The 22,781-nt window shown below is 34.8% G+C and overlaps 1 protein-coding gene across 1 annotated transcript; it reads right to left on the bottom strand.

Annotated features, from left to right (window-relative positions):
• Window positions 1–723: 723 nt before the first annotated feature.
• Window positions 724–21,230, bottom strand: LOC106882016 (serine/threonine-protein phosphatase PP2A). Its single transcript, XM_014932566.3, has 7 exons — window positions 20,896–21,230; window positions 13,283–13,492; window positions 11,611–11,784; window positions 8,159–8,248; window positions 4,037–4,198; window positions 2,970–3,088; window positions 724–2,110 (listed from the first exon to the last, which is right to left on the bottom strand). The coding sequence occupies exons 1-7, from the start codon at window positions 20,998–21,000 to the stop codon at window positions 2,038–2,040; spliced, it is 933 nt and encodes a 310-aa protein (XP_014788052.1). The 5' UTR covers window positions 21,001–21,230; the 3' UTR covers window positions 724–2,037.
• Between the last annotated feature and the right edge of the window lie 1,551 nt (window positions 21,231–22,781).

The raw sequence follows: 22,781 nt of genomic DNA, 5'->3' as shown, positions 1-22,781 counted from the left end.
AGATAGAGAGATAGATTTATTAACTGAAATAGGATTGGAATAAAGGCTTTCTCTCTTCTCAGTACATAAAGAGAAATATGCTTACAGAGAGAGAGAGAGAGAGAGAGAGAGAGAGAGAAAGAGAATACAATTTATTAACTGAACACGACCGACATAAGCATTTACCTTTTCGTCACACACACACACACACTTGAACACAGAGACAGAAACAATACAATTTATTTATTGAACATGGACATAAATGCTGTCCCCTCTCCTCATACATAAAGAGAAGTATGCTCACACAAATAAACAGACTGAAAAAGAGAGAGAAAGAGACATTACAATTCATTAATTGAACACAATACACTTTCTCTCTCATCATACACAAAGAGAGAAGGGGAAGAAGAGAACAAAAAACAAAAACATCTTAAAAATGCCACGTGTCAAATAAGGCAGCCACGAATTAGCAGTGCTGAAATGGCTGTGCTCTAACATCCCATATCCATGCCTTCTGTAGAGTCCACTGCTGCAAGTATTTTGGGGATAGATCTTTAATCTCAAGACAAATCCCTTCCTGCATACCCATCACAAGAGGACCTTTCTTTCTGTAAAGCCATTACAATACAGATACTCACACACACATACATATATATATACATAGCTATATATATAACCCGCACAAACTATACATACATAAAACACACATTCGTTAACTTAAATTAAATATCACCTAAGCAGCACTGTTCCATTAGCATCTTTATTATATTAGTAGCAATAATTTAAAATGAGAATATTTCAAAAAAATTAAATAAGAGCTAAAAAAAAAAAAAAAAGTAAAATAAAATAAAATTTAAAAAAACAGGAAATGAAGAAAGAAAATATATATTAAAACAGAAATGACTTTTTTTTTTTTTTTTAAACTTTTTCTTTCTTTACTTTTTGTAAATTCATTTCCATTTTGAGCTATAAGATGAAGAATCGGTTCCAGAAAATATCCATACAGAGAATATATTCCAATCGTCTTTCTTAAAACTTTGCTTTTTCTTTGTTTTTTTTTTTCCGACAAAAAGTATTCAAATGTAATACAATGAAGATATTTTTGTGTGTTTTTTTTTCTGTTTTTGTTTGTTTGGTTTGTAAATTTCTAGCATCACAATTACAGATTCTCTTATGTTTATGTATACATATATAAATATATATATATGTTTTGTTTTTTTTTTTTCAAATTTGTTTCTTTCTTTACATGTGTCCCTTTCTTTCAGGCATCAAGCATTTAAGTCCACCATTCCTTCAGTTGCTCCATTTTAAAATAATAATAATAATAATAATAATAAGAGTGAAGAGAAACAAAGATTTCTGTAGCTATACGGAGGAGATTAATAGGATGGATGGGGAAGGGGGGGAGCAAGAGACAGAGAGGGGAGGGGGAAGTAAAATCCATCAGAAACAAACAGAAGTGAAGAGCCAGCTCTATTATGAGATGGAGAGGGGGAGGGAGAGGAAGAAAGAAAGAAAAGAAAATCTTATATCACATAAGTCTGCAGGACTTGGTTAAACATTTAACAAGAATAGATGTTGGAGTAAGGAGAAAGAGAGAGAGAGGACAAAACTGATCTATGGCAGCCTTGTTTCCACCAATAATAGATGAACTATGAATGGTGTTACTAAACTAAAGGGTATGTACGTTAGGAGGAAGGCGGGGATAGCAGTAGACAGCTCATGTCATTCAAATTATTAAGAAAACCCCCCGCAAAACACACACACACACCATCGTGTATGTCTTACAATACTTGTTGGCTGCTTTCACATTAAAGAATAGAGAATGGTCTTTTTTTTTTTTTTGAGGGGGGATATATTTATTTGTTTTGTTGTTTTTTCTTTTTTTTTAATATTTTGCAAGAGTATGTTTTTATCATTTTGCCACAGCTCCCAATGAAAGGGACCAGATGCTGCTGATGCTGTTGTACTTAGACTAGTTACCAAAAAAAAAACAAAAAAAAAAAAAAAAAACAGAAAGTTAGCTGCCCAGTACAACTAAAAAAATGTTCAGGGTTCTTAAAGGAAATAATCAGGAGTTCGCCGTGTTACGTGTGGCTCTCCTCGTCTTGGTGCTGGGTCAAACTGCAAGCTGAAAAAGGAAAATGGAAAAATATATTACCAGGGCAATATACGAAGTTGGAATGGAAAAAGGATAGACATCATCATCTAATTTATCTTTTACTTGTTTCAGTCATTTGATTGTGGCCATGCTGGAGTACCACCTTCAAAGGGTTTAGTCAAATCAACCACAGGACTTAGTACCATGCAGTTGGACTGGACCCAGAACCATGTGGTTGGGAAGCAAGCTTCTTATCACACAGCCATGCCTATTTATTTATTTATTTATTTATGTGTTTCAGCCAAGTGGCTGCGGTCATGCTGGTGCACCACCTCTGCTTGCATGGGTCAAATGAAATTTGTCAAGGTAGATTTTTCTACAGTCAGATACCCTTCCAGTTGCCAGCCCCCAACTCATTTCCAAGCAAGGTAATATTTTCCCCATGGCTAGTTAGATCGACCCTAGTATGCAGCTGGTACTTACTTCATTGCCCCCCGAAAGGACGAAAGGCAAAGTCGACCTCGGTGGAATTTGAACTCAGAACATAGGACAGAGGAAATACCACTAAGCATTTTGCCAGGGGTGCTAATGTTTCTGCCAGCTTGCAGCCTGAAATAGGGAAATATATTAACCTGTCAGCATTCCCATTACATCTATATTTGTAGCTGCAAGATCTTGATAGGGTGTTTTTTATTTTTGGAATGACAATGTAGGGTAGGCATGCGACACTGGATCCGGCTGGTCTGAACATGAACAGAATATTTGGACCAGTATGGTCTGTTTCAAATGCTAAGGGGTTAAGTTGGAAAAGAAGAAAAATAATTCTATAGAGATTTGAAAAACACAAAGCCAAAATCATGTAAAAAAAAAAAAAAAAGGTTTAACTTACAAGGAATACTTTAATGCATCATCAAGTTCCATAATTGCAGCTTGATTACCACATCGATAGCAGTAGTTAGGAGCACTAAATATGGTTACAACATTCCTATCATGACACCAATTGTAACCCTGAAAGTTAAAAAAAAAAAAAATTAAAAAATGAAAACAATACACGTATAGTTCACAAATTTTAAGGGAACAGAATTACTCAAACAGAAAACAAAATCCCATGCTTTAAAACATGCATGGGCAACCTGTGGCCCACAGCATGTTTTTATGCTCTCAACGAGTTTCTAGGTTACTAATTTCATACTAAGACAAAATTAAGAAGAACTGCAAAAAATTCGGTGTAAAGTGGGCAAGTAATATTTCATGCATATGAGTTCTATCATGCAGCCCTCTCCCACTTGGAAATGGTATGATGCGGGTCCCAGTTGACACAAAGTTGTCAATCCCTGCTTAAAGTAGCTGTGAAACTTTTAAGAGATTCATTATCATGTTCACATTTTTTTTTTCCATGCTGGTATGAGTTGGACAAGACTTTTGGAAGACAGTATTCTGCACTCCCTGACACCAACTTTTTTTCAAGTAAGGTAATTTATTCTACCATTTTTCACAAACTGTCAAGGTGCCAGACTTTTTGGTGTATATGGTTATATAGGACATAAACATCACCACTGTTATATGGTTATATAGGACATCACCACTGTTATATGGTTATATAGGACATCACCACTTATGGTTATAAGGACATAAACATCACAGAGTGGTGTCAATGTAAAAATTTGAAGTGGGAGACGTGCACGTGCACACAGAGGCTTCTGTACTGGTCCCTTCTACCAAATTTCATTCATAAGGTATTGGTTGACTTGAGACTGTAAGCAGAAGACATCCAAGGTTCTGCACAGAGCAACCAAACCTAACAACCACATGATGTCAAAGTGAAATTTTCAACAACACAATTATGCTTCAGAGTTTTAAAACAAAATCTATTTTTAAAATGTTACAATTGAATTTTAAAATTAAACTTATCACTTGAATAAATACTGCAAAGAATCTCAGAAGATTTCAACTTACCTCCATGACAAGTTGATGAGCACGAGACACCAATGTAAGCCCATTGGTATGATTAAAAGTTTCGGAAATATCTTGCCCAAATGTGTATCCTGCACCACGAGGTGAGATGCCCCAACCACCACGATCATCTGGATCCGACCATAGAAGATCGCACATTGGACCCTGGATAATACATTCAATGTTTTAAGTTCAAATCAAGATAGAAGTACAGCAAAATTATAGACAAACAAAACTCTTAATCTAAGTAAAAAAAATATATATTATTTGCTATAAAGCCCAGGAGGGAGCCTGTATGTAGTCACTTGATCTGCTGAAATAACCACCAGATTTCACACAACTATCTTAAGTTGGGATGTTCACATCTAGAATACTTTTGATCTGCTAAATCATCACAAACATAAGTTTTATTTGCAATACAAATGCCAAGCCAAAATATATTCCCTCAAATACAAGAATAGCCTAAGGAGCAATAATGAGTTAATTTCAAATGTTAAGCTAATCAATACTTGTACAATAGAGAGATTTACCATAACCCATAGGTTTCATTTTATATTATCAATATGAACAACTAATTAAACTCAATTTAACCTTTTTGTTACCATATTTCTGTTAAAACATGCAGACTGTTTCAATTTTTTAAAATAAGGAAGAATCTATATATATAATCATCAACAACCATTTTCCATGCTTTTGCATGAGTTGAAAAGAGTTTATGGTAAATTTTCTCTGGCCGGCTGACCTTCACCTGGTTCTAAGCATAGTAATATTTACCCACGGCAAACACATTCTCTCAGAATGACAGTGACAGTCATTTACAACTATCACTTGATGTCAAGACAAGGAAATACAAACATACACACAACTCACTTCCTTCAATTTCCACCTACCAAATTCACTCACAAAACTTTGGTTGGCGTGAAGCTAGAGCAGAACATACTAAAGAGTGGAACTAAGCCCAGATCCAAGTGGTTGGAAAGCAAAGTTCTTAACACACAGTTATCCCCATGCCTATAAACATATTTATACACACACACATGTTCAGTTCAGATTACACATTCAAAAGAGAGGATTCATCACCCTATTACTAAAACTGTAAAGCTATAAATTTGATCAGGTTAGTAGACAATATACAAAGAACCTATTATTTTTGTTAGACTATTAATTCTAGAGTGACCTTTAAACCAGATTTTAAGAACCTTATGTAACAGAGGTCACCACAAATATAAAATGTTAGCCAAATCAATATTGCACTAAATTACAACAATTTTACAAACTTATCTGAAGAAGGAATTACAGAAGCTTGTCTTATTTTAATTTTATTTTGGCAGAAAATTTATTTACAGTATTAGAATGTAACTATCTACACATACACACACATATGGAGAATATTTTCATTACTTTCTCGAGTGATTTATTTAGTTTTACGGCTTTTTCTCAACAGGTTTTTACATGCTACTTATTATAGACACATATATTTTTGTTCATTACTCCACTGTTTCATTATACACATGTTCACACAAACATGCTTATGTGCTATTTGTGAAATAGGAAACCATTGTCTATAACTAGTGTACAGCTGACATTGAAAGTATTTTAAATTTCTCATAAAAATTTCAGATTTTCCTGCTCTACTAGCTTTAGACCTACCTCACCCCTCACCTGCAACACTGTGAGAATTTATAGATTACAATATTTTCAGTCTTCTGTACTTCAATTAAATCAGTCATGCTGCAGCTACCCACTCCTTAATACTGAAGAAACTGAATCCTAACCCACTTCACTATAGCTCTATGAAAACAACTTGTTTTTTTTGTAAAAAGACCTTTTGTTAGATGCAAGATATTTTCATAATTATATCTACACCTCATACTAATTTTAACTTTTAATACATGTTACCTAACATTATGCTTGAAAGCAACAACTCTTTAAATAACAAAGCACTGTTACTTCAGTAATAAAATCCACTGAGGTCTTTGTCTTGAGCACCTAGATAATTAGCCTTCATAGCAACTTTCAACTCTTCTCAAGCAGGCAAACTGAAAGTCTGCACTAAACCCGTCTCACTAAAATACAATTGTTAATTTAACACTATCTCATAAGTCATTAGCAACTTCAACAAAATAAAACTTATGGCCATTTGCTAAATGACTGCCTATGACTTAGAGCAGTAGTAAGATCTTAGCAAGCTGAATCGGTGACTGCCATATCTCATGTGACTTGCTTCTCAGGAAAGGTTGCCTGTACTTGGTTTCTATAAAAGGAACCAGTTACATGTAACGTGATCAGTTAAACACATGGAGCCAACCAGTTAAACAAAACCATGTCTTGTTGATTTAGACTGGATCTTCAATGTTTGTATGAATTTAAAAATATATCACCTGAAATATTAGAAGAAATGTTTTGGAATTGATTTATACATCTTATTTTAACCACTCAATTATAATGTAAGAGGGCAACAACCAATTTCATTCAGATTGAAGCAATGAAAATTTGAGAGAGACCATAATGCAAAGTTACATCTTGAACTGGAGTCAGTTCAACAACCTACTACTTTGCGTGCTTTTCACTAAGAGAGCTTATAATCAATGTTTTTATGTCTGTTTGTGCATGACGGCATGAGTTGGAGGACTCTTCTCTAGCAGAGTGTGCCATTACTTGTAGTAAAACAGTGTAAGGTTTGTGGATCTTGAGATCAGGTTTTACTTCTTCCTATATGCCTTCCCTCTTTTCCAAGTTTTATCTACCGGGATCACCTTTACTCACCTGTTGTTCTTCACCCTCATCACAGGTCCATTATAACAGTCCTTTGTCTTCCTCCATTACTCTGAGCTCACTTCTGCACTGTTTACTCATACACATTTAAATAACATGAGCGCTAAATATTAATGTCTAATTATGAAAATATTGTAAAAATGAAAAAAAAACAAAAAAAACATTTCCTTGCAATTAAACTATGCTGTAACAGGCTGAGGCAAATAATATGACTATTACAGCCACCAAATGCCTTCCGGGGAAAAAAAAAAAAAAAAAATTCAAGAGCTCTGGCAAGTAAGCCACCCAAAAATATAGCATGTCCTAATATAAAACTAACAACCGCTTCAGATTATTCTGCCATCTGCCAGATGTAATACTTACTTATTTCACATTGTTTTGAATTAACCATATATTATCTCATAACTTTGAAATACTGATGATGTGATTATATTTAGTTACGACATTGTAGAGCAGATGTGAGAGGCCAATTCTGGCTAGTTTGAATATAAAAACAGATAGAATATTTGGGCCTGATATGGCCCGTTTAAAAGCTAAGGGGCTAAAGTAGTACCAGCTCTACCTGGTACTATAATCTTTTTTAATTTCCTAATTTGATCAATTAGCTTCAAGTGACAATTGTTCTGTTACGCTGCTAGTCAATGAATAAGATACATTCCAACAAAATCTTGCCACCCTGAGCAGGTGACTGCTCATCTAACATTAATCATTCCTGATGCTTTCAAGCCTACACAACCATCATAGGAAATTTCTGCTGACTCCATATCTGCAGAATGCTTTACTCCCATCACATTTATTGTTTACAGCTGGAAATCAGAGCAGAGCATTACCATCTGCCAATTGTCATTCAATAAATTAATGGCAACTTCTCAATAATTCTTTGAAGTCATTTTTAGCTGTTGCTACAAGTACAAATGAATCCTTATTTCAAAATTACTCCATATCTTCACTCATTCCAACAATCTAGCAACATGAAACATTTCATTCTTATCAACCGCACTGTTGATTCCTACAGCAAAATAAGCCTGGCAATTTGCCCTGTGGGAATGCTAAACTTCTCGACCAGAAATCTAGTAGAGATAACTACTCAGTTTTTACCTTTGACTAATAATTATGTAGTTATTTAAATACTACTCTATTTAGCCAAGTAATATTCACATGTAGCAAGTTAAACTTTCCTTCTCTGAAAACAATCTCTTGTTGTAAAAAGAAGAAACAAGTAACCACTCTAGATGCACAACATCTTAATAATAGTCAGCAATTCTGAAAATACTGGATAAAATTTTTCTACAAAATACTAAAGTGTAGTAACAATCCACATTTATAATAATTAAAAAAATAGATACTTACTTCGTGAGGTACTTCTTGTATTCTGTCAAGAGCCTTTATATGATCAAGAGAGTCTATGGAAGGGGACAAGCCACCATGCAGACAGAAAATCTGGAAACAAATTCAAAAAATTTCATTACTATTATTTAGGACAGGTGCCGTGGTGGCTGTGTGGTAAGAAGTTTGCTTCCTAGACACATGGTTTTGGGTTAAGTTCCACTGTACAGCACCTTGGGCTAGAGTCTTCTTCTATAATCTCAGGCTGACCAAATCTTTGGTCAGCCCCAGTGGATGTGGTAGATAGAAACTGAAAGAAGCCCCTTGTATCTACGTGTCTTTCTTTTTGTCCCTCACCTCTGCTTGACAACCCATCCCTATAACTTAGTCTGGCAAAAAGGACTGACAAACTACCAGACTTTAGGAAAAATTTCTTTAAAAAGTACTGGGGTCAATTTGTCTGACTTAAACCCTTCTAAGTGGTGCCCCAGCAAGGGTACAATCCAATAATTGAAACAAATAAAAAGGTAAAAAATATTAAGTGACAAGGAACAGCATGCTTGCACAACACACACATGCAGTGTTATGGCTTTAAATCCATTCCAGGATTTTATGTGGATATCAGCAATAAAAATATCCCTGTATGAAAACTTGGTGTGGTGTTAAACAGTAACCTATACACAAACAAAGGACTATTTTGCCATACAAGCATTCTAATTTTTCTGTCAATGAAATACCAGTTCAGAGAATCAATATCATAAATCACAGGTTAATCTGTTTTCTTGCCAAAGACACACGAAATAAGGTGGCATTTTGGCAAATTTGTTCAGAGAGTTTGATAGAGAATGTCTTGTGGCAGTCACTGTACATTCTAAAGCTTAGAGCCACCCAAGATCACTTATGTTTTTAAATACTGGGGGAAACTCTCTCTCTCCCCTCCCCAGAAGAAATCAGCTGTGTTCAGATCTCGATAGAGATGGGTTCCACAAGGTTGGAAAAGTTCAAGACATGCTCTGTGTCATGACAATACAGCTGCAATCCCACCACACACAAAATGAAAACCACCAAATACATTTCATAGAGTTTGTATTAACACAAATGCAAGCTAGAATCGGTAACTGATACAAATACGTGCATAAATAACTGGCACTCTGTCATTTTCTATGACAATGGTTCCAGTTAATCCAATCAATGGCACAGCCTGCTTGCGAAATTAACATGTAAGTAGCTGAATACTCCACAGACATGTACGCTTAATGTAATTCTCAGTAAGATTCAGTGGAAGTGACTAAGTAGTTTACATACAAATGTACTCTAAAGATAAACTTCAAGTAAGCCTGAAAATGTGTGACAAAACTGAAGATTTGAATCACAAGTACAATTTATCCTAAGAGCTTCAGCACAGTCTCTCTATACCCAGCATGGTTTGCATCAATCTACAGCTAATGTATGATGATAATTGTACAATGTACAATGCAGGGGATGAAACCTGGATACATGAATTTGGAAAGCAAATACATGCCAACACAAGCACTTCTTCATGGACTTGTCAACCTGCTATAAAACAAACACTACCAGCAAAAGACCTATTGATCACCAGCTTGTTGAATCAAGGCCAAACAGGTTAAAGAGCAATGGCACATATGTTTATAGACATGAATAGATAAATGCTACCACGAAAAAAGTTTGCCACAAAATATTTTAATTATTTAACCCTTTTGATACTAACCCGCCTGAAATTGCCTCGGTAGTACAAATGTCTTGTTTTCAAAAATTCTGATTTGAAATCTTCCACCAAACCTTAGTCACAATTTATGCTCCTAACAGGAGCTTAATGATAACTAAGTTATTTTACTAAATTTGTTGTATTATTTAAAATTAATTGAAAGAAACACAGAGCATCTCAACAGAAATATGGTAATAAAAGGGTTAAGACAAAAACACATTACATACGATACAAAATCCTACAGAAAAATTTAAAATGCAACAATTAAATTCTTGTGACTGAATAATTCAAAATAACTCATTCTTAGAGAAAGAGAGAGAGATGGGCAACTATCTATGTTCCGAATATGCCACAGCTACTTCAATATTTTGGAAAGAGAAAAGACAAAATGATCACAGAGTCACTTGACAACAAGATCCTGACAGAAATATGACTCACTTCTTCAATGACAAACAAAAACCAACTAAAAATTTATTTAACCTAAATCTCTGTCTCTTTTCAGATAATGTAGGAATATGAATTGCAAAACTTAAAATTATCAAATGTTTTAAATATAGCAAAGATAACGATTTTAATAATAAAAAGTGACAAGGTTTCAGTTCAATGTTAGCAGTTGAATTACATATATTATCTGTTTCTGTCATTAGACTGCAGCCATGCTAGAGCACTGCCTTGAAGAATTTTTAGCTGAATCAATTGACCCCAGCTCTTTTTTTTAAAGCTTGGTACTTTTTTTCTTTTTTACAACTTTTGAGTTACAATTCTGCTTTTTCATTACATCAGCATATTGAAACTAAGACAAACCTCACCACTACTACAAAATATAAACCTACCAAAGCATCGATAATATACAGCTGAAGTAATTTTTAATATTTTAGTCCTTAAAGTTTAAAATAGTTAAAATAAAAGGGTGCCTTCATAAAATCCTGAATATCTAATAAAAGAAACTCATTAAGGGGACAGACCAATGTACAACAAACAGTGTCCTCAACAGTAAGCAAATAGTCTTGGTTGGTTGGACTGTTACAAGATTCCCATCAAATAAAACTAATCCTTTCAGTGGATTGCTAACAGACAGAGGGGCAACTCAAAGATGGACTGGTGCTGGGTGTCCTCACCATTAATCTTTTGGTGGGGTAAACAAGCACTAAAGAGATGCAACAGGGGTAAGTAATCTCCTGGCAAAATTGGCTGGAACAAACTGACATAGTTTACCACTGAAAGAGCCAAACAACAATATTTCAATAGCCTCACTTACTGCAGGATGTAAGGCTAAGAGAGGTTTACATCTGGTAAGGTATTACAACAGAACAGAACAAAGTAGATATCCATTTGAAAGTGAAGCACAAAACTAACAACTATACTCTTTGATGATGTCTGATATTGGATGAAGGTCCCTGCACACCTTGGAGAAGATCTTATGTACAGATGTACACCATATCCACATACAATCAGAAATGGAAACTATTTAAGATGAATACACAAAACAGAGTAGACTCATTTGCCTAAACACAAAATTTCAGAGAAAGAAAAGGAAAGCCCCTAACACACAATAATCCAAATAGTACTGAAGCACAGCTAGATTTTATGCTTATAAACAGTAAATGGATTAACAGTGTTATAACCTGTGGGGCTTACAACTCTTGCTATAGTTTCACTTCTGATCATAAAATGCTCACAGCAAAGGTTCAACTAAGCCTTTTAAAAAATAAATAAATAAATAAATAAATAAAATGGAAGACAAACTTACTTGTCCATCTACTAATGCTGTTAGAGGAAGAAAATCGAAGAGATCTGTGAAAAACTTCCAAACATTAGCATTTCCATACTTCCTCAAACATTCATCATAAAATCCATACACTTGGGTAATCTGTCTACTTTCATGATTTCCTCGAAGTATAGTTATTCTGTCCTTATATCTTACCTGTTGGAAGAGAAAAAAAAAATGACATTTTTATGAATATACACTCATGGCTTTAACAGTTTCAAATAACAAAACCAGAGTCTTTGGAAAGAAAAACACTGGAAAGTTGATTTACAGCAAAATCAATCAAAAGTGTCTACTCCAACAAAAAACAAAGAAAATATTCTTTATAATATTTGTGTAAATTTTACTTTCATAACAAATTCAGAAATAACAAAATCCTTGTTAAAAACAAAGATAAATTATTTAATTTAGACCAAAAAGAAATATGAAATATTTAGCAGAAAATTCTTTATTACATCTCTGTTACATCCTTCTCCATTCTCACCCTAGCTTGTGATCTTATGTCTGCAGGTCTAGGTGAGTAGTTAAGAAGTTTGCTCCCCATCCACACAACTTGAGGTTCAGTCCCACTGCTTGGCCCCTTGGGCAAGTGTCTACTGTAGCTCTGGGCTAACTAAAGCCTTGAGTGGATTTGGTGGATGAAAACAAAGAAACCTGTCATATGTGTGTGTTTAGCACTAATGTTGGTTTTGAATGTTCAATAGAACTATTACATTATTTGGCGACAGGTGAGGGTTGGTGATGGGAAGGGTGTCTGGCTGCAGAAAATCTGCCTCAATGTATTTCTATCTGACCCATGTGAGCACAGAAATGTGAACATTGAAATAATGATGAACCTTTTTCACATTCACTTTCTTCTACACCACCCATGCAATGAAGTAGTATTAAAGTCCTCTGCTCTTTATGAGGTACCGGCATCAGTGATCATTACATGGCACCAGCACTAACAGGGTCACCAAGTACCTTGAGGACAACAAAAAGAAACTCCACATAATCCTCTATAGTACTCAACACATTAAAGACCTGTGTCAAGATGATAGCACCAACATTCCTTGAATAGTTTGTAGTCAATCTTGTAATACATGCACATACAACCATAGCCAACAAAAGAAACCTCCACCTGGTTGTTCAACCTGCTAGAAATAGTAGCCAAATATTCCTTAAATTGCACTTCCACCTTAATAAATAGGTCACATTGGGTAATGTAATAACTACCAGATATAGTATCAAAAAAATAATAAAAAAAACAAAGAGCCAGGATTACAATGTCTTTTAACCACATGACTAAGCAGAACTGCACAAAGGTGAAATAACAGTAACTAATACAAACAACTGCCATTATTGGTATTGCTTGCATGAGTCAAATGGAATTAGATGAAGCAGATCTTCTATGGCTGGATGTTCTTTCCATTGTCAGCCCTTATCCATTTCAAAGCAAGGTAGCATTTCCCCAGAGTCAGATGTCTTCCCAGGATTCAACAAATCCAAAGACTGCATGGTGCTCCAATGTCCATTTTAGCATGGTTGCTGCGGCAGGATGCCCTCTCTAACTCCAAATTTGATGTAACAATCAAATAGTTATTGAGCTGTTAATTGTATGTGTGTGTGTGTATATATAAAAGTGCAACTGGATGAAAACAAAAATGAAACTCACTTTTAGAGCTACCAACAATGTGACAGTTTCAACTGAATAGTATCCTCTGTCAACATAATCTCCCATGAAAAGGTAATTTGTGTCTGGTGATCGACCTCCTATTCTGAAAAGTTCCATCAAATCATGGAACTGGCCATGAACATCACCGCACACTGTCACGGGGCATTTTACTTGTTGTACATTGGATTCTTTTGATAATATTTCTTTAGCCTGTAATAGAAAAACAAACGAGGCAAATAATGAAACTCAGAGTGTGCAAGTATAACATGCAGATAAAGTAAAATGCAGCTATCAGAAATGAATTTCTTGTGTCAATTCTATTTATCACAGACCTGTCAAGAAAATTTAATATTTATATACCACTAGAATATTAAGGTGCCCAGTTTAGCAGCCACAGAACCAACTTACTAAATTACTATTTTGTTATAGTCCTGCCTTCTTTTCAATTTATTTTGAAAATAATGAAGAATTTGATAAAACAACTGACACCAAACCTGTGTACAAAATAAATTTTGATGGAAGATTTTTTTTTTTTTTTAAAGGTAACTTTTTAAAACAGGAAGCTCATGTTGGACCCAAGGCAGTCTCAGACTGATTTGTATCAAAAGGCTCAAATAAGCTCCTGAATGCTCATTTCCTAGCCAATTATGTGACTGAGGATATTACATGAACAGAAAATCTTTTAAAATAACAAATAAACATTTTCAATCACTTTACATCTGTTTCATTTTAATGATGGCAAAGTTGGAAAAGTATATAACAGTTATTTTCATATATGCCTTCTGGTATCAAGTGCTGTATGACCAAATGTTCTCAAATTAGATGAGGTTTGAGTCTATGAGCAAGTGGCTAAGTAGCTTGTACATGCTTGGCAGCCCAGAAAATAAAATTATACATAAATGAAATATTTCAACAGAAATTCAAACAAATATACTACTATATATATATATATATATATATATATATATATATATATATATATATATATATATATATATATATATGTAAAGATGCATAAAAAAACTTAAGCTATTTACAGGAAGAAAGGCTGGTCCCAAAACTCGGGGACCTATGAGAGAAGATATGGGAGAGCAAATGTGATAGCGACAGTTGACCTTTTATTTTTTTTAAAGCAACAGTAATGTGATAATTATGATGTAAGGTAGCAATTAGAGGAACACATGCACGGGAAAGGAATGAGCCAATGTAGCTTTTGAAAAGAATGTACAGTACATATTAAGACTAGGAGATAGTAAAAACAGCAGCAGGGAAGGAGAAATGATAGAATCAGACATACGCAAAAAAAAAAAAAAGAGCGGGGTGGATGGGAGAGCCAATGATTTCTGGCTAAGATGATGTTATTGTTGTAACTGTAGAAGAGACAAAAGAAAATCAGTGAACTCACAACCAACCAACCAAAAGTTAGAAGTTACAATTTATGAACATCGGTGCAAGAAGTTATAATCTATGAACATCAGTGCAAGATAAAAACATGAATTAAGTAACCAATAACTCAAGGAAAGCACTCCAAACTATTTTTGGTCAATTTCTAAATATAGAAATAACATAAAACTTGATAAAACATCAGATTCTAAAAGCAATGGAAAATTCATCTAATTTCATTTAAGTTAGATTTTTTGACAAAATAACTAGGGGGTGTCAGAAAATGTCACTAAAAAATTAAAAGGCTATCCAAATAACATACAAGAAATGTCAAAAATGCCTACATTTTTATGACACATTGCAAGCATTTTCAACAAGGCCAACTATTGCTGCTGTTAACTAAAAAATGTCTACTTATCAAATGATTGCACTGATGAGGGTATGAATATTTCACTTTACTCAATTTCATTCAGCTCTCTCTTAATTACACTTGATACCTCTAAGGAGTTTTGTATATCAAAATTTGGTTTTGAAGCCAAATATAAAGGATACTGTGAAATCATTTACAGCAACATCTAATGCTAAGTGTGCAAACAAGATATGACATGTGGAAAAGGAGAGTATACCTGAGTTGGCCATTGGCAAAAATAAATGAATTCTTGATCTTATTTTCCTTGGAGAAAAGTGACTAAGAAAGAACCTTTACATCTTAAATTTGAAGGCTTTTAGAACCTAACCAGCTATGCTGACCAAATAATTGATTTTTTTTCAACACTCCCCCGCTCTCTCTACTTTGTGTCATAATGTACTGGAAGAAAATTCAAGATATGAAATGAAAAACAATTAACAAACACTAATATATGTGAGAAAATTACTAAACTAGATCAGTGATATATTTATCAAAATGTAGCTATCACAAAGGTTGACAGGTGACAGAAATGGAAGCAGGTTGGACTAAATGCCCTAAAGTGCTTCATTACATACTACTTCATAGCTGGGTGACTGCCACAAGATCAATGCACATTCTGTACAAATTTGTATCAATGACAAATCATATGACCGCTATGATAATAATATTCCATTAAAATTTTTGTTTACTGAGAACTGAAAGCATATAGTATTTAATTTCAACTTCAAAAAATGACGTTTGCTATTTTCTTTAAGATCCTTAAAATGAAGACCAGAATCATGCTAGTATTAGTATAATCATTTAACCATCACCTTATATCGTTTAACTCAGAAGTTGTGAGAAAAAAATTCTGAAGATTTTAAACAATAAATATATTTCACATGTCACTTGTTTCACACACTTACATGTGTTGGATGGGTTTTCTCCAGCACAATTTCTCAAAAGTAGCTGCAATCCTTTATTTCCTTCATGAGGCTCAACTTATTAAGATCAGCCCTCACCACCTCTTCCATTTTGACTGTTTAGCACTTTACCCAATGTCATATGTATCACATGCCTACACACCAATAGTTTTAGTGGGGATACATGTTCACATGTGGTCCTTGATCACATGCGTACACACCTTGGGATAGCATGTCTCTAGAACCCACTTAAAACCCGCTCCAATAATTGGTGGTGGTCGACAATCAAAGGCAAGATGAACTGCTCCAGATCACACTATCCCGCGGTGTGTACGCATGTGATCAAGGACCACATGTGAACATGTATTCCCACTAAAACTATAATTTCTGCTGTAAAACTGACATATTCAGTTACGAAACCAGGCCACTGACACAGGAGTTTAATACATACAGCTGTTGAATAACAAACTGGAAGGAGCTAAGAACTAAACCTTCATGGACACCGACATTCACATAAAATCCCTTGCTGAACACCATTCTTAGAGACATTCATCTACAGATTGACAATAACTAAAGTGCTTGGCTAAGAAGAGGCCATCCATGGTGTCTCATCAGAGACCCTCCCACCTCAACTGCATCTCATCTAAGAGAATTCGCTTCCTAAGTAGGGGTGCTATAACTTAATAGGGCCCTTATTAAAGTAAAATGAGAAAAAAAAGGCAATTTGTTGTCTCATAACATTTCTCACACTGAAATCAGCACATTACTCATTGCAAAATATACATACATATTAACACACACATTACTAATTCTCTCTCATATATATATATATATATACACACACACACATAGTCATGATGATATATATTTGCGTGCATACACGAGATATGTTTGTGTGTGTGTATGTGTGTGTATATATATATATATATATATATATATATATATATATATAGACACATACATATGCATACACAGGATACCTTACAATATAAATATCTCAACCACATGGTTCCGGGTTCAGTCCCACTGCGCGGCATCTTGGGCAAGTGTCTTGTATTCTATCCTCAGGCCAACCAAAACCTTGTGAGTGGATTTGGTAGACGGAAACTGAAAGAAGCCCGTCGTATATATACATGTATTTGTGTTTGCCCTCCACCATCGCTTGACAACCAATGTTGGGTCTTTACTTACCCGTAACTTAGCAGGTCGGCAAAACAGACCGATAGAATTGGTACTAGGCTTATAAAGAATAAGTCCTGGAGTTGATGCTCCAGCATGGCTGCAGTCAATATGAATAAACAAATAAAGGAATAAAAGAAAAATATAGATAAATAAAATACCTGTCCCCATCACTCTTCTAATTATGACACTACTCACTCGTGCTGTAGATACCATTTACTCTTGCCCCCTACTTCACATTGTCCCCCTTATTACCAATTCACCACTGACCATACCTCCACATCTGTCACACACTTGCAAACTTACCTGCCTGTTCACCCTTTCTGATCCTCTACCTCTATTTTCTCTCTCATATTCAACTTGTACTTTGAGAGTCTGCTCCCCGATCTTTCTCTCTCTCTCTCTCTCTCTCTTCCCAGTTGGGCAAGTTGTGTCTCTTGTCTTCAACAAGACATGACCCCCTTTTCAAACTCTAACCTCTAGTCACCTTCAACATCTGCACTCAGTTGGATGGACTTATACTTCAAGTTACTTGGTGACTCCACGAGCGTCAGTACAGAAAAAAAAAAAAAAAAAAAAAAAAAATTCATCCAGTACATATAGTGGCTGGCATTAGGAAGGACATCCAGCCATGGAAATCATGTCAAAGCAGTCCTCTAGCTCATCAGTTTGCTAAAGTAGTCCAACACATGCTGAGCACATTGAATAATGATGATGCTGATACACTTATTATGACCGTGTATTAGTCACAATGATGTCATCATGGTAGTTACATTCACTACATTTTGGCTGTGTACAGTCCAGCTTTCTTCAGGTGTGTTGTGATTCAACCTAGTGCCTTGCCTAGGTTTGAACTCAAGACTACTAGGTGACTGCAGAGCATTTCAGTGCCTTTATCCACTACACTATGCCCGTAGGCAGTGTCAGAGTGGATTTTTAAGGTTTATACATCTCCATACCAATTGGATAATATTATTCTGTATTTCTGAGATGAGGAATTTATATATTATGTATAAGTTGGAGTGGTGTCCTCACCTTAGTTCTGAGTTCAATTCCAGGTAAGGTACAAAAGTGAATCATAAGACACCTGAAGCATAAACAGCCAAAACAGAGTGAAAAGCAACAAACAGATGAGGACATCACACCAAATACATATGTAAATTCCTCATCTCAGAATCAACAGAATTGTAATATTACTACCTTACTATATATATTTGTTTGTGTGAGTATACACACACACTACTACCTTATGATATACATACACAAGCATTGCTCTGATTACATTAATATATACATATAAAGCTAACTGTGCCTACATTTAATATATACATAATGAAGACTAACCTCAAGATGAATGGTTAATATGCTGTGCTTGATAAGACCCTGTCCTCAGCAGAACCAAGGTTCTATCAAACCTTCCCCCAACAAGTCATATAACACCCATTTTTCCAATGTACTGTGTGAATATATGTATACACACACTATTCCTTACATTAAACATATATATATATATATATATATATATATACATACACACACACACAGAAATGTATACATACAGTATATCGCTTACATGACACATCAGTTGTTTCTCTGTATATCTATATTTTACATGTGATTATGTATGTATATACTACACACACACACTTCTGTCCCTTACAATATATATATATCATCGTTTCACGTTCGCTTTCCATGCTGGCATGGGTTGGATGGTTTAATTGAGGACTGGCAAGCCAGGAGGCTGCACCAAGCTCCAATCTGTTCTGGCAAAGTTTCTACAGCTGGATGCCCTTCCTAACGCCAACCACTCCGAGAGTGTAGAGGGTGCTTTTTACGTGCCACCAGCACGGGGGCCAGTCAGGCGGCACGCACACACATATACATACACACACTATTCCTTTCATTTTATGTATATACAAATATACACATTGCTATGTCTTACATCATATATATATATCGAATGTGAAACCTTATGATCCTTGCCTAAGTTGCTACCAAAAGAGAAACCTAACATTTCCTATATAGTGTTAGCAGAAGCCGTAGTTGAACATGTCAGAATATTATCCAAATTATTGTCCATTAAGGCCACTTTTAATGAACATTCATAAATCTAACAAATGATTTGTGATGACTGATTTAATAATAATAAAACAAAAAGAAAACTGTTTCAGAGTGTGTTCTATCTGAGGCACGTTTCCGGATTCAGTAACACCAGACAATTACTCAGTTTATGTTGTCAAGGAACACAAACAAGTAACACACACACAGATACATATATGTGTGTGTGTGGGGGGGGGGGCATTGTTCTAGCTTTGAAATAAAATTAAAAAAAAAAACAATGTCGGCCAGTGATCTTAATGTGTTGGTGAATGATGGCACAACAAATGAAAGTGTTAACGAAATTGCTCATCTCTCTCTCTCTCTCTCTCAGGAACGGAGCAGAAGTCAATGTAAAGGAGTGGGAGGCAAGAAGGATGGAAATTAGAAACTTACACATTTGTGGACATTAGTTTAGAAACAGTTGGGAAAAACATATATATACACGGGTATAAACGTATGCAACACACACCATAACGTACATCTACACATACACATATACATATAAAACAAGTACACACACACATATATATATATATTAAGCATATAACATTCTGATGTACGAGTAGGCCAGTTTATTCCAAATACTCTATAATTCCAACTATTATTTAATATATATGAACACATTACGATTAGGAAACCAATTGTTTTATTTGATAGGGAGGAAGGTAGGCCTTAAATATGGGAGGAAGGAGAAAGTTTTGCCACTGGAATTGGTTGGGTAACCTTACTTGGTAAAATGGGTAAATCATAGAAGAGAATCTCATCTCGGTTGAAACGCTACAAGATGTTTCAAGACCTGTTAATTAAGGTGGCCTTCCCAATCAAGATCTTAATTATAACAGAAGGAAAAAGGGATAATACTCATATGTGTTATATAATATAAACACCCACACCGAGGCAGGGAAATACCTGCATCGGTTTAATTTATGATTAGTCAGTGTACGAAGAGGAAGATAATGGTAACACCTAATACCTCCTACAATTTATGGAGATAAAGAATGTTTAGACTTGAAAAACGGATTTTAGTCGTTTCATTTATACAGAAAAGGAGAAGTCAGTATAAGGAGATTTTGTTACATAGCGCCATCGATTTAAAGAAGACAAGCCTCCCTCCAAATCTAGCATCGAAATGAAGTTGATATTTGTGTAAGACCGCATCAGTAATCAGAGAACCAAAGTTAAGGAATGGGAATTAAATCAACCAGGTTTGCAGGGGAGGAAAAATAAATGGAAATACTAAATTAGAAAAAGTAAAGAAAATACAGCCATCTAGGTATATATATAGAGAGAGATACATAGCATAGCAGTTTGTCAAATTTTTAATCATAGACAATTACCTCCATCAGATAAGTAGACTTTTAGCAGCAGACACTTAAAAAGGATTAACGACCAAATAGAGAAAAAAGAAATTGAATGCTTAATGTTCAATGTAAGATGGAAGTATGGTTGGCGATTTGGGGCTGCAACTAATTTGGACACCGGCAGTTAGAAAGGGAAGAGCATCTATGGTACATCAGTGTCGACATTGTTAGACTGGTAGAAAATTTAGACACTTAAGACTAAATTGAAGGGGGATATATAAAAGATGGGAGTATCTACGTAATGTTAAATGAACAGAAGTGAAATAATGGGTTTACCTTTTCACATAATGTTTTAACTTGGGTCTCTGTAAGTTGCTTACATTCATGCAATTGCTCAATCCATTGATCTAATTCTTTCGCCGCAGCTCGATCTTCTACCATTTTTTTTCGGTTTTTCAATAGTCTCTATATTTCTTTTTTTATTTGTTATGTTAGCTGGCACTTTACACAGAATGAAACGGAAAGTGAATAAGAGGAACCAGTCAAGAAGAGTTTCAATGGATTGTCAAGCCTATATTCACTTGGCAAAAACCAACAAAATTCTGTTGCCGAGGTCAATCAAGCCAACTCTATAAGACGTTACAAAATGGCCGACCCGACCTCATCAATGTGACGTCATCAAACGCGAGTTTGCGCATATCATTTTCTTATCTTTTTTTTTTTTTAAATAAATCTATTCATATATAGATATAATAACATATATACAGTAAATTTACGGGGTTTAGATAAAAACGATATACTGATTCATCGTTTAGATAATTTTTAGATAATTTTTTCTTTAATATCTTTTTTTTTATTTGTAAATCTGAAGCGACACCGGAAATTCAGTCTATGTTAAACACTTATAAATCAGCCTCTTTGTCAATTTAGCGGTTTCTATTTCTCCTTCTTGAGGCTAGGCGTGTGTGCCAGATCTTTTTTTTCTACCCGGTAATATTCGCTCGGCGACTGCTATTTTGTTTCAAACTTGATAAAGAAAGGAAGTGAAACAAAGCAGCTTCTTTATCATCTGTTCGTCGTTCGAAATCGCTGTCCTGGATATAAACTTGAAGCCAACTACCAAAATAGTTTATTTCAAGTCCATCCACTTTCTAGCTTCTTTCATTTATGATTACTGACTTTCTTTTATTAACTCTACTTTATGGGGCTTTTTTTTTCTCAACGTTTTAATCTACACGTTTTACTATTTATCCGGTTTCCCTGGAATTATCCTCGGTAACTATACTTATAGAATATAGCAATACCTTCTAGTGTTTGTGCAAGAGATGTGTTCATAATATTAAAATCCACTTGTATCTTGCTGATATTTTCTTATGTGTATCACATTTCTTTTCAGCAATGTATTTATTTTCGGAATAGAGACATCACTACATCGTTACAAAATATTTTTGATTCTACACTGATAAAATATTTTACCAGACGTGAACTGACTTGCATCAGTTTTTAACTTGGGCCCACTTATACAATTCATTTAGTTTCCATTCTTTACATGTAATTATTTTATTATAAAATAATCGAATTATTTTCATGTGCTGATTTTAATTTATGTTTCTGTTAAAACCTTTTTGAGGTCAGCTTTGCTTAAAATAAAATACCAGGGTTGAATTGTCTATCTTTTCCCTTTCTCCGAAATCTACAGTTATGTGTCTAATTTTAAAATATTGCTCAGTTTGGGTTATTAAATTATATAATCTATCGATTCTGGCTTTTTGTTTCACGGGAAAAAAATAATAAAACGTCCTCAGAATATTCAAACCATTCTATCCTTATGAAAAAAATATATATATATTTCATCCACCTTAAAGATGTGAAATCAGACCTGATCGATCTGACTAAATGATTGATTTCCTACGGTCAATCGGAAAGGTTGACCTTACTAACTGAAATGAAAGACAACCAATAGCTTCATCTTTTATATTCGGAGTGACACACGTAGAGCGGTTATTCCACGTTAAGTTTGGGATTACTACACACACACACACGTACACATATGTGTGCGTATACCAATGTACTTGACTGTTTCTCCGGAGTCTCCTTGACGTCAAGCTGGTCAGTCAGAATAGTCCGACTAACCGGATACGGATCGGGGAGAAACTCCAATGTTAACTGGATTAGCCCAGCTAAATTATATTCTACTAAAGTGTCCAAAACTTGTATTTCCT

The sequence above is a fragment of the Octopus bimaculoides genome, chromosome 21 (genome assembly GCF_046866305.1).
Source record: "Octopus bimaculoides isolate indiv1 chromosome 21, ASM4686630v1, whole genome shotgun sequence".
NCBI classification, from domain to species: Eukaryota; Metazoa; Mollusca; class Cephalopoda; order Octopoda; family Octopodidae; genus Octopus; species Octopus bimaculoides.
This window is presented reverse-complemented; position numbering and strand designations above follow the sequence as displayed.